This window comes from Babylonia areolata, chromosome 6 (assembly GCF_041734735.1).
Source record: "Babylonia areolata isolate BAREFJ2019XMU chromosome 6, ASM4173473v1, whole genome shotgun sequence".
Lineage (NCBI taxonomy): Eukaryota > Metazoa > Mollusca > Gastropoda > Neogastropoda > Buccinidae > Babylonia > Babylonia areolata.
The window spans coordinates 37,889,882-37,903,409 of record NC_134881.1 but is presented as its reverse complement, the minus strand read 5'-3'; the positions used below and the strand labels follow the sequence as shown (position 1 = coordinate 37,903,409).

At 46.7% G+C, this 13,528-nt stretch overlaps 1 protein-coding gene across 3 annotated transcripts in view; it reads right to left on the bottom strand.

The window, feature by feature from the left end:
* LOC143282987 (activating signal cointegrator 1 complex subunit 3-like) overlaps window positions 1-13,528 on the bottom strand; it is a 259,018-nt gene that overhangs the window by 12,165 nt on the left and 233,325 nt on the right. Inside the window, exons 37-42 of one of the 3 annotated variants that reach the window (XM_076588946.1) lie at window positions 12,202-12,313; window positions 8,035-8,169; window positions 6,420-6,475; window positions 2,524-2,692; window positions 1,161-1,211; window positions 970-1,070 (exon numbers count right to left, since the gene is read on the bottom strand). In XM_076588946.1, coding sequence (XP_076445061.1) covers window positions 970-1,070; window positions 1,161-1,211; window positions 2,524-2,692; window positions 6,420-6,475; window positions 8,035-8,169; window positions 12,202-12,313 — 624 coding nt within the window. Of the gene's footprint in view, window positions 1-969; window positions 1,122-1,160; window positions 1,212-1,352; window positions 1,404-2,523; window positions 2,693-6,419; window positions 6,476-8,034; window positions 8,170-12,201; window positions 12,314-13,528 lie in introns of all 3 variants that reach the window. The other 2 variants (XM_076588945.1, XM_076588944.1) reach the window with 2 other exon arrangements.

The following is a 13,528-nucleotide window of genomic DNA, read 5'->3' as shown; positions in this document are numbered from 1 at the left end:
GAGACAGACATCAGACAGGACAACAAGCAATGTCAGACACCAAGAGACAGACATCAGACAGGACAACAAGCAACATGAGACACCAAGAGACAGACATCAGACAGGACAACAAGCAATGTCAGACACCAAGAGACAGACATCAGACAGGGCAACAAGCAACATGAGACACCAAGAGACAGACATCAGACAGGACAACAAGCAATGTCAGACACCAAGAGACAGACATCAGACAGGACAACAAGCAATGTCAGACACCAAGAGACAGACATCAGACAGGACAACAAGCAATGTCAGACACCAAGAGACAGACATCAGACAGGACAACAAGCAACATGAGACACCAACAGACAGACATCAGACAGGACAACAAGCAATGTCAGACACCAAGAGACAGACATCAGACAGAACAACAAGCAATGTCAGACACCAAGAGATAGACATCAGACAAGACAACAAGCAACATGAGACACCAAGAGACAGACATCAGACAGAACAACAAGCAATGTCAGACACCAAGAGACAGACATCAGACAGGACAACAAGCAATGTCAGACACCAAGAGACAGACATCAGACAGGACAACAAGCAACATGAGACACCAAGAGACAGACATCAGACAGGGCAACAAGCAACATGAGACACCAAGAGACAGACATCAGACAGGACAACAAACAATGTCAGACACCAAGAGACAGACATCAGACAGGACAACAAGCAACATGAGACACCAAGAGACAGACATCAGACAGGACAACAAGCAACATGAGACACCAAGAGACAGACATCAGACAGGACAACAAGCAATGTCAGACACCAAGAGACAGACATCAGACAGGACAACAAGCAACATGAGACACCAAGAGACAGACATCAGACAGGACAACAAGCAATGTCAGACACCAAGAGACAGACATCAGACAGGACAACAAGCAACATGAGACACCAAGAGACAGACACCAGACAGGGCACCTGAAGTAGGGGAGGTGGTAGAGCTCCAGGTGTGGGAGGAGGAGAAGGGAGGAGTCATGCCACCACCGGCCCTGCACCACCATCTGCAGCAGCAGGATCACCTGCAGGGATGTCACCAGCCAGCCTCTGTCGGCACTCACGTCCAGCATCGCCTGTCACATCATCATCATCATCATTATCGTCATCATCACCTGCAGGGATGTCACCAGCCAGCCTCTGTCGGCACTCACATCCAGCATCGCCTGTCACATCATCATCATCATCATTATCGTCATCATCATCATCATCATCATCACCTGCAGGGATGTCACCAGCCAGCCTCTGTCGACAATCATGTCCAGCATCGCCTGTCATGTCATCATCATCATCATCATCATCATCACCTGCAGGGACGTCACCAGCCAGCCTCTGTTGGCACTCACGTCCAGCATCGCCTGTCACATCATCATCATCATCATCATCATCATCATCACCTGCAGGGACGTCACCAGCCAGCCTCTGTTGGCACTCACGTCCAGCATCGCCTGTCACATCATCATCATCATCATTATCGTCATCATCATCATCATCATCACCTGCAGGGACATCACCAGCCAGCCTCTGTCCGCACTCACATCCAGCATCGCCTGTCACATCATCATCATCATCACCTGCAGGGACATCACCAGCCAGCCTGTCCGCACTCATGTCCAATATCGCCTGTCACATCATCATCATCATCATTACTGTCATCATCACCATCATCAACATCATGTGTGTGTGTGTGTGTGTATAACTTGGTACATTTCTGTGTGTATGTTCAACTTTGATGCAATGTGGTAAACATGTTTAAAAGCACCCAGAGCAGTTTTCTGGATAGAGTGTGACCCAAGTATCCATCATGATCATTAATCAGGCCCAACACTCAGCTTATATCACAGGTTAACATAAGTTCACAGTTGGGCCAACAGCAAAGTGAGAGCAGTGTTATCAATGGTTTCTCCATTGCAATGGGATATCATTTAAACCTTAGTCTTTTGTGAAGGACTATGACTCTCAGACCAGGACGCAAAATTGCACTGGCTCTAGTACTGCAGCCTTGGGGGCTAGTTGGCCTTTGAGAACCATCAAAATGCTGACTGTCCTAAAATCCTCTTGGCCGAGAGAGTATGGATGTAACTTGGGCAAGACCACTCTCCACTAAATCAAATTCTCACCCAGATAGTCAGGACAGCAGAAGCCTCCTCTGCTGTTCTGATGGTCATAGGCAGACACAACTATCATACAAATGTGTAAGTTAAGTATAATACCATGTATTTCTTAAAGCACCTGCAACAGTTTTCGGGACAGAGTACACAACACAACTAACCATCATCATCAAGCAGTGCGTGGTGCTCCATTCCTCCCCCACCCACCCCCCTCCTTACCTGCAGGATGTGGATGGCCTGTATTATACCATGTATTTTTCAAAGCACCTAGAACAGTTCTCTGTACAGAGTACAACACAACTATCCATCATCATCAAGCAGCGCATGGTGCCCTGTGTCCCCCCCCCACCCCCACCCCCTCCCTCACCTGCAGGATTCGTATGGCCTGGTCCAGCACAGACTTGGTGTCGGTGTTGTAGTCAGTGGAGGGCAGGGGCAGCTGGGAGAAGTGGGCCTGCAGCAGCAGGTGAGTCTTGGTGTGTGCAGAGTCGAACGAGTGGGGGCTCACCTCCAGGGGCAGTCGTGTGGCCAGCTCACTGTGTACACCACACACACACACACACACACACACACAGCAGAGTAAGAAAGTCAACACACATCCTTCTTCGTTCCTCCACTCATGTCATCATGGAAAATCTTATTCTTTTTGTTTTTTAACGTTTTTGTTATAAAAAAAAAATTAATAAATAAATAAATAAATAATATATATATATATATATATAACAATAGAAAAAAAGGAAAACAACAGAACAGTTTTTCACATGCCCGACCGGTTTCGGCCACTGGTCTTCATCAAGGGCGTTTACTGGTATGTCAAAATGCAACACACACACCAACAAAGAAAACAAAAAGGTTAACAAAGCTCATGAAAAAAAAAACTCATGTAAAAACTGCATCCAGGGCATGCAGCATGAAAAGAACAGTGTGAAGTGTTGCTTGGGGAATAGGAAGAGAGGCTGGTGAGTAAAGTAGTCAGAGAGGACGAGAGAGAGGTCGAGAAAAAATAGATGGGCAGATAATAGGAGGGGGGGAAAAGAAAGAGAGACAGAGAGGGAGGGGGTCAGGGAGGGAGAAGGGACTGTGAGAGAGGAGGAGAGAGAGGGAAAGACAGAGAGAGACAGACAGCGAGAGAGGGGGGGGGGGAAGAAATAAGGAGAGAGGGGAGGGACAGACGGACAGATGGCTGACAATGAGAGAGAGAGAGGGAGGGAGGGAGGGAGAGAGAGAGAGAGGATGAAGAGACGAAGAGAGAGGGGGGAGAGAGAGGGGGGAGAAAGAGGGAGAGACAGGCGGAGAGAAGGCAGACTGACAGAGAGAGAGAGAGAGAGAGAGAGAGAGTCCTCTATCGTTGTCCTCACCACCCCACAAACACCCCACAAACGCAACCACAGGGACCTCCTTATGGCTATTAGTCCCGAATGTTCAGCCCGTAAGGTGCCACTGTTTTCAGTCTGTCCATCCACTTTTTTTCCCTGGTTTGTCTGACTGTGTGTGAATTTCCGTGAATATGTTCTATGATGATACATTTCATGTTAGTGATTGTGTGGTTGGATTGGTTGAAGTGGCGTGTGACTAGGGTGCCCGTGTTCTGTTTGATGTGATTGCGGTGTAAGTAGAATCTTGTCTTGAGAGTGTTCTTTGTTTCTCCTATATATTGTGCTTGCTTGCATTTATATATATATATATATAGTTAGCGTCAGAGTTATAATTTACACAACTGTGGGGAGTTCACAGCCTCAGCAGGATTCCCTGCCACACTAATAGGAAATAACGAAGGAAGTTACTGAAATCAACCGTTTTTTTCCCTCCAAATTGACGTGTGTGGCAGAAGTAAGTTCCCTTCGCTTGCAGTTTATGCGTAAGCAGCAACATGAAGATTGTTTTATTGAAACCAAGATGGATGCCCGGGCATTGCTCTGGTGCAGCACCCTGTGTGCACACCAGTCTTCCATCTGAAGCTAGCCCCTTGAGTTCTGAGTCTTAATGAGTGCTCCATAACACAATCAACACTCAAAAACAACATTCACACAAACAAAAAAACAAAACAATGAGTGCTATTTCATAATTCAGGCACACAATGCAATATATCTTGAGACAAAAAAGAGAGGTAACTTAATTAACATAAACTATGATAATAATATCATCAATAACAAAACAACCAAGCAACACAACTAATCGCGAAACATGATAAAGAATATTTGGGCCACTTGACGGGCGCAATAGCTGAGTGGTTAAAGCATTGGACTTAATAATAAACAATAATAATGGTATTTATATAGCGCTGAATCTTATGCAGAGACAAATCAAAGCGCTTTCGCACCAGTCATTCACATGCATGCATAACTCTAAAACTGGAGAAACTGAAAACAAGGAAGAGGCAGGGAAGGGAGGCTATTTTGGGAAGAGGTGGGTTTTTCAATTTGAAGGTCCCAGGTTTGAATCTCGGTAATGACGCCTGGTGGGTAAAGGGTGGAGAATTTTCCGATCTCCCAGATCAACATGTGGGCAGACCTGCTAGTGCCTCAACCCCCTTCGTGAGTATATTTAAGCAGAAGATCAAATACGCACATTAAAGATCCTGTAATCCATGTCAGCGTTCAGTGGATTATGGAAACGAGAACATACCCAGCATGCCCACCCCTGAAAACCAAGTATGGCTGCCTGCATGGTGGGGTAAAAACAGTCATATACATAAAAGCCCATTTGTGTACATACGAGTGAAAGTGAAGAAGAAGAAAAAGGTTCACTTGATCTGATGTGTCTGAAAGCTCTTAATGGTTATAATTATCAACCATAGAAAAAGACACAATCCTATGAAAGAAATACTTCACAACACACACACACACACACACACACACACACACACACACACACACACACACTTTTGTTGCAATTTTTTTAATATCATTTTATTGTATCTTTTATCACTGAAAATGGGCACAAAATGCTACTTTTCAATTACACCAATATCGTATAATTTGCTCAACTGTAATGAAAAACATTTTCAATGACTGGCTGATAATAGTGAGCTGCACACAGAAACCAGACTCAGCTGACGAATGACAACACTTACACTGCCAGCTGTGCTCTGATTTCAAATCCGGAGGTGGAAGGGGATAGCAGAAAAAGAAGAAAAAAAAACACAACTGCTAACAGGGTTTTGTACTCCTGACTGAATCAAAGTTAAGAATTGCTGCGGTTGCTTCTGGGTTGCATGGAGTTAGATGTGTGCAGTTAAACAGGCCCACTTTCAACTCTTTCAAGGTTTTACTCTATCACAGGTAACGTTGAAGGAATAATGTGGAATATACTCTGAAACAGTGATGAAGGAAGTATGTGGAATATACACTGTAACTGTAAGTACTAGGGATCGTGTAGAATATACTGTATACCAGTGAATGTTGAAGAGATCATGTGGAATTATAACAGTGAATGTTGAAGATATCATGTGGAATTATAACAGTCAGTGTTGAAGGATCACGTGAAATCATAACAGTCAGTGTTGAAGGATCATGTGAAATCATAACAGTCATTGTTGAAGGATCATGTGAAATCATAACAGTCAGTGTTGAAGGATCATGTGGAATCATAACAGTCAGTGTTGAAGGATCATGTGAAATCATAACAGTCAGTGTTGAAGGATCATGTGGAATTATAACAGTCAGTGTTGAAGGATCGTGTGAAATCATAACAGTCAGTATTGAAGGATCATGTGGAATTATAACAGTCAGTGTTGAAGGATCATGTGAAATCATAACAGTCAGTGTTGAAGGATCATGTGGAATTATAACAGTCAGTGTTGAAGGATCATGTGGAATCATAACAGTCAGTGTTGAAGGATCGTGTGGAATCATAACAGTCAGTGTTGAAGGATCATGTGGAATTATAACAGTCAGTGTTGAAGGATCATGTGGAATCATAACAGTCAGTGTTGAAGGATCATGTGAAATCATAACAGTCAGTGTTGAAGGATCATGTGAAATCATAACAGTCAGTGTTGAAGGATCATGTGAAATCATAACAGTCAGTATTGAAGGGATCATGTGGAATTATAACAGTCAGTGTTGAAGGATCATGTGGAATTATAACAGTCAGTGTTGAAGGATCATGTGGAATCATAACAGTCAGTGTTGAAGGATCATGTGGAATGATAACAGTCAGTGTTGAAGGGATCATGTGGAATCATAACAGTCAGTGTTGAAGGATCGTGTGGAAGTATAACAGTCAGTGTTGAAGGATCATGTGAGACAAGTTGTGACCCACCTGTTGATCTGATCTTCATTGTGTCGCACCGGCAAATCAGAGAACTCATGGGCACTCTGCACACAGTCATCTCTCCAAATCACCATACACAGTCATCACCACCCCCACCACACTGTCACCAACAAATATCACAGGAATACAGAATGGTTCATGGACAGAGTTCAGTAACATTAAAAAAAAAAAAAAAAAAAAAAAAAAAGAAGTTTTTATTCACTTCATGGAAAAGGAGGTAAAGGTTTTGGGGAGTGGTAGGGGCAGTGAGGGGGCTTGAGAGGAAGACAAATATAGTGAAACAGTGATGTGATTTAAATATGGGAGGCGGAGGGATTGTTCATTCATCTCTGAAACTGTGGAATCTAATTTTCTATCATGTCCTTTTTCTCCCCTAACTCTGGTGACCGTCTTTGTCTGTTGATGCCCACCCTGTCTTCCTTGCACACTGCTGGATGGAAACACAGTGGAACCTGTCTTTTCTCTCTCTCTCTCTCTGTCAGTGCTTATGGTCTGAATGTACCTATCTGATTCAAAGCCAACCTCCACTGGTGCAAGAACAAATCCAGGAGGGGGTCAGGGGGGGGGGGGGGATAATGCCAAAGATGCACTGGGAACCATAGCCTATCAAGCCTCTGCCAACTGTGAGGAGACTTATCCCTGCCAGAGAACGACGCCACAGCACAACACAGGCAGTGATCACAATGACCGACTTCCAGTGCCCCCACTGCTCCAGACTTTGCACCTCCACACTGGGGTCTTCAGAGCTACCTTCAAGTCTGTCAATGAAATGTAACACTGAGAACGTCTTCTTCAATGCTTTCTTTGAACGCAAAGGACAACTACCATTTGTCTGACTTCTGGTGTCATTCAATAAAGATTCAAGATTTAATTAACCTTTGACCCATTGGGGCATGGAGGATTTCAGAAAGCTGCACAATCAATAAACCAACTAGGATTATCGTAACGTTTGCATCAATTAAGGTAAAATGAGGGTTACCATTCCTTCTTCTGCATGAACATGGCTATCCTATGCAACACTGCAAGTTTTTTTATGAATTGATCAAGTCGAAGGAGAATCTGTTTGCTTGCAGAAAATAATTTACAAAATGAAAACACAGACTTCAGCATTACTCCATATCCTGTGGTGTTTGTTCCAAGAAACAAATGCACACTACATAGGCTGATCACAATTTCTAAGGTATACTGAATATGGGTGAGAAAATATACCAAGGTCCCATGTGAAATATGCACTTTGTGCATTAAATGAACCCAAGGCAACAAAACAGTTGTTCTTGGGGAAAATGGTATACATGTGTATGCTTCTATCTTGATGAGAAAACAACGCACAATACATGCTGACAGCCAGGAAGGAAATCAGAGAGGCTGCTGCACTGTACTGATGCCTTCTTCCCTGGGACTGAAGCCTGATTTTCACACACGGAAAGTACTGTGACAAGAAATTATATCAATTATTCTGCACTGAATAGAAAAGAGAAATTAAATCATTACACAACAAACACATCCACATGTATGCATATGCACAAACATGCAGTGCATGCTCACACACACACACACACACACACACACACACACACACACACACACAGCATCACCAACGCACCGACAGGACATCCAGGAGGTCAGGAATAGAGGTGTCAGCCTTCAGGCGGTCAAAGAACATGCGGACAGTGTGGTGGTTGATGTAGTAGTAGGAAGCAATGCGACCCAGCGTCAGTGGTCTGACGGTCACGTTGTCCTGCCAACACACACATGTCCCCCACATTACATCACTGCACTCTGCTACCTGATCTGTCATCTCCCAGGAAAATATACTTGTGGGTAATGTTACATGCATGCATCATATCCTCACGAAACAGGCCTCTACACACACACACACACACACACACACACACACACAAACAGAATCACAAACACACATACATAAACAAGCACAATGGACACACGCACACAGATACACACACACACACACACATACACACGCACACTCATATAGAGTTACAGACGCACACAGTCACATATATATATATATATACATAGTAGTAATAGCAGGCCTCCTTCGGTCATGGCTGACCATGAATAGAGTATATCTGACCTAATGTCTAAATGGGCTGTCTGCTTGGACCAAGCAGCATCACCTGTGACTGTAGAGACCGATGCGAGAGAGAGTCTCTGTTGCAGCAGTCACATGTGTAAGCTGATGCTGGTCTGTTGGCTGCCGTCCCTTTTCTGCAAGCTCGCTTTTCTGCTGCAGCAGCTGACAGTTTGTCCTCACCAATCCGTAGCTGATTCTTGAGAGTGCTTCTCCACCTGTTGCGGTCATCTGCAAGGCCCTCCCAGGACTCAGTGTTGATCTCAAGTGCCTTCATGTCACGTTTGCAAACGTCTTTGTATCTCAGCTGTGGGTGGCCAATGCTTCTCTGCCCCGTGGCAAGCTCTCCATAAAGGATGTCTTTTGGGATGCGACCATCTTCCATGCAGTGAACGTGGCCCAGCCAGCGCAGCCGACACTGTCTCAGCATGGTATATATGGTCAGGAGGCCAGCGCGAGTCAGGACTTCGGTGTTTGTCACTTGTCTTGCCAGGAGATGCAGAGTATGCGCCGTAGGCTTCTCAGGTGGAAGGTATTGAGCCTTTTCTCCTGACGAGCATGTGTGGTCCATGCCTCACTACAATGCAGCAAGGTGCTGAGGACGCAGGCGTTGTATACAGCCATCTTTCTCTTCGTGGTCAGCTTGGGATTTGTCCACACTCTTTGTGTGAGGCGGGCTAGCATTGTGGTTGCCTTCCCGATCCTCTTGTCGATCTCGGTGTCAAGGGAGAGGTTGTCGGTGATGGTGGACCCAAGGTAAGTGAATTGATGGATGGCTTCAAGCTCGTAGTCATCAATGGTGATGGCTGGTGGAGATGGCGTGTCTTGGCCTAGGACGTTTGTCTTCTTGAGACTGATGATCAGACTGAAATCTTTGCAGGCCTGGGAGAAGTGGTCCATTAGTGATCGCAAGTCCTGCTGAGTGTGGGTCACAACTGTAGCATCGTCAGCAAAGAGCATGTCTCTGATGAGGGCTTTGTGGATTTTTGTCCTTGCTCTGAGGCGGGCGAGATTGAAGAGCCTGCCATCTGATCTGGTCTGCAGGTAGATCCCTTCTTGCACTGTGCTGAACGCATGCCTCAGGAGAAGAGCAAAGAAGATTCCAAATAGGATGGGGGCGAGGACACAGCCTTGTTTGACACCGCTGCGTATGTCAAAGGGCTTGGAGAAGTTACCATTAAACTGCACCATCCCTTTCATGTTGGAGTGGAAGGACTCAATCAAGCTGTGCAGTTTAGGGGGGGCAGCCGATCTTTCGAAGAGCCCTGAAAAGGCCGTCTCTGCTGACTAGGTCAAAGGCCTTGATGAGGTCAATGAATGCGACATACAGGGGCATCCTCTGCTCTCTGCAGTTCTCCTGGATTTGACGAAGGGAGATCATATCTACCGTGGATCTGTCTGCTCGGAAACCAGTAATTCTGGATAAACACATTCGGCCAGTTTCTGCAGGAGAATTAGGAGGACCCAAGCGTAGACTTTGCCTACAATGCTGAGAAGCAAGATGCCTCTGTAGTTGTTGCAGTCGCTCCTTTCGCCCTTGTTTTTGTACAGGGTAATGATCTTGGCATCCCTCATGTCCTGCGGTACAGCTCCCTCATTCCAGCACTGACAGAGGACTGTGTGCAGAGGATGCAGAAGAGTAGTCTTGCAGTGTTTAATGAGGTCTGGGGGAATTCCATCACTGCCAGGTGCCTTGCCTGATGTCAGGCTGTTAATGGCCTTGCTGAGTTCGTCCTCAGTTGGTTCTGTGTCAAGTTCTTCCATGACCGGCATGCACTTGATGGCATCGAGGGCTGAGTTGGACACCATGCTTTCTGTGGAGTAGAGGTCGGAGTAGTGTTCCGCCCATCTCTCCATCTGCTGGCTAGGATCGTTGATTACTTCGCCAGTGGAGGATTTGAGGGGGGCAGTCTTGATCTGTGTTGGTCCCAGTGCCTTCTAAATGCCATCATACATCCCTTGGATGTTGCCTCTTTCAGCAGCATTCTGTATCTCTTCACTGAGCTCTGTCCAGTACTCATTTGCACATCGCCTGGCGTTAAACTGAACCTTACTCCTGGCGGCCCTGAGGATTTGCAGGTTCTTCTCACTGGGTGACCGTTTGTACTCGGTGAGTGCAGCACGCTTGGCCTCAATACTGGGAGTCATCTCTGATGATTTGGCCTCAAACCAGTCGTGGGACTTCGCGGTTTTCTTCCCAAAGGTGGCCATAGCAATGCGGTGCATGGTGTCTCGTAGCGTTTCCAATCTTTCTGTGGCAGAGTCTCTGGGCTGCAATGCATCGAATTCTCTCTCAAAGGCCACTGCGAACTGTTCTACAAGGTCTGGCTGAGACATCTTGCTGACGTCAATGCGAGAGGTCCTTTGTTTCTTTGAGCAGTGGAACTTCTTTGGTTGCAGTCTGATCTTGCAGCATACCAGGGAGTGGTCCGTGTCGCAGTCTGCGCTGTGGTAAGAGCGAGTGTGGAGAAGGTTTTTGATGGCAGCTCGTCTTACTAGGATCAGATCCAGCTGGTGCCAATGTTTTGAGCGCGGGTGCCTCCAGAAGACTTTGTGTTGGGGCTTCGTCTTGAAGAAGGAGTTGGCGATGCACAGTTCATGGCAGGTACAAAACTCAAGTAGTCACTGTCCGTTCTCATTCATTTTCCCCACTCCAAAGGTACCGAGACAGGAGAGCCACGAATCGTTGTCTGCACCCACTCTGGCACTGAAATCGCCCAGGAGAACAAGTTGTTCTGTCCTGGGGATGTTCCTTATGGCTGATGCGAGATTTTCGTAGAACTCATCCTTGGCGTCTGGAGAGGCGGACAGAGTTGGAGCATATGCGCTGACGAGAGTGACATAGCCTTCGGAGGTGTTGAGGCGGAGCGTCAGGAGTCGTTCTGAACCACCGCTGCCTGGTTCGATCATGTTCAGCAGGCTGTTCCTGACTGCAAAGCCTACTCCGTAGTCTCTTGGGGCATCAGAGCTCTTTTCAGAAGGTGTAGTCCCTCTCCTGTCCATTGGGACGCCAGGGTCCCTCCCACCGTCAAAAGCATCCCCTTGCGTCGGCTCAACGCCAATTGAGCGCTAACTTATAACCGGTAACTGTTGCTTCACGTGTTGTTCCGACGCTAGTGCTAGTAGCGAAGCTGGAGTGTCCTCTCCAGGTTGTAGGTGCAAGGTGTTTGTGGATGGATGGACGGATATAAGCCTGGGCAATGTAATATGGAAGACAGGCTGTTGCCCATGCAGCTTGTCCCCCCTCTCCACCTCGCTGACAGATCCAAAGGAACACCAAAGCTGTTATGTTTTGGTGCCAACGCGACCGCAGGAGCTGCCGGAAAGGGACAAAGTTTGCCGTCCAACCGCCTTTGGGGCCCCGCACCGGATTTTCTGTCAGGGTTTACTCCCTTAGCTAGGTGGCCGCAGGTTGCTCTCCAGAGCTGGCGCCCTTTGATGGGTCATTTATTTCCACCAGGGTGTCTAGCCACCCTCCTCACCATCCTCCTGAGAGGACTGGTGGAGGTGCTGGTTTAGTCGCCAGTAATTTGACCCTGTGACAGGCAGTACTGGAATCCAGGTTACCAGTAGCAGATATATTTATCTGACCTGACACAGTATATACATACATACATATTTACATACATACACATATATGCACAGACACCCCCCACACCAACGCCCCCCCACACACACCTCATCAATTTCCAGACAGGAGGAGCACTCCAGTTCCACCAGTGCCTTCTCCACCAGAGAGGACAGATAGCGGTTGACACGGTCATAGTCTGTGCTGTCCAGGTTATAGAAACTGTAACACACACCACACACACCCTGTCAAAACACTGAAAACTGTCCTGGCAAGGCAGCTATCAAAACACTCAAAAATGTGCACAGCTCGCACCAACACACACCCTGATGACATCACACCTCACCAACACACACCCTGATGACATCACACCTCACCAACACACACCCTGACGACATCACACCTCACCAACACACACCCTGATGACATCACACCTCACCAACACACCAACACACACCCTGATGACATCACAACTCACCAACACACACCCTGACGACATCACACCTCACCAACACACACCCTGATGACATCACACCTCACCAACACACACCCTGATGACATCACACCAACATACACCTTGATAACATCACACCCATACACACCCTGAGAACACCACACTAACACACCCAGATGACATCACACTAACACACACCTTGATGACATCACACCAACACACACCCTGATGACATCACACCAACACACACACCCTGATGATATCTCACACACACACACACACACACACACACACACACACACCCTGATGACATCACACCAACACACACACACACACAAACCATGACATCACACCAACACACACACACAAACCATGATATCACACCAACACACATCCTGATGTTTATCCAGTAACTCAGCAGCAGCAGTGCAGTGTCCTGTGGTGTGCACCTGCCCTCACGGCAACAGGACAGACCGTGATCACTCTCTGTGGACCATTTCTGCCGACTGTGGTGGCGCGAGCCCGGATTTGGGGGCGAGCATGTGTGGGGCAATCAGGATGCGCAGCGTGGGGGTATAACGCCATGGAAATGGCTCACATAACGGCACAGAAAATGGTATGCAGTACAGAGCAACCAAACCAACCAACCTAAAAGTTGACAACCAAATAAAAATAGACGAATTTCATAAACCTGATTTTTTAAAAAATCAGATTCTCAAACAGATCTTCAATGAACTTTGCGCTTCTCGCAAGAACAATAAGCGACTTTGCGGGGTGTAGGGATGGTGGAGTTGGGGGGGGGGGGGGTCTTGCTAAAAACGGAAGGGGAATGGGGGTGGGGTTTACACTACTATTTAGTACAGCCATAAAAAAAAAAAAACCGGCAACTTTTATCGCTAAAATCAGGACAATGCATCGACTTACAGCTTTTCAGCAGACGCTGGGCAAAAACCAGCCACTTGAGGGACTGATGGCGAGAAGGA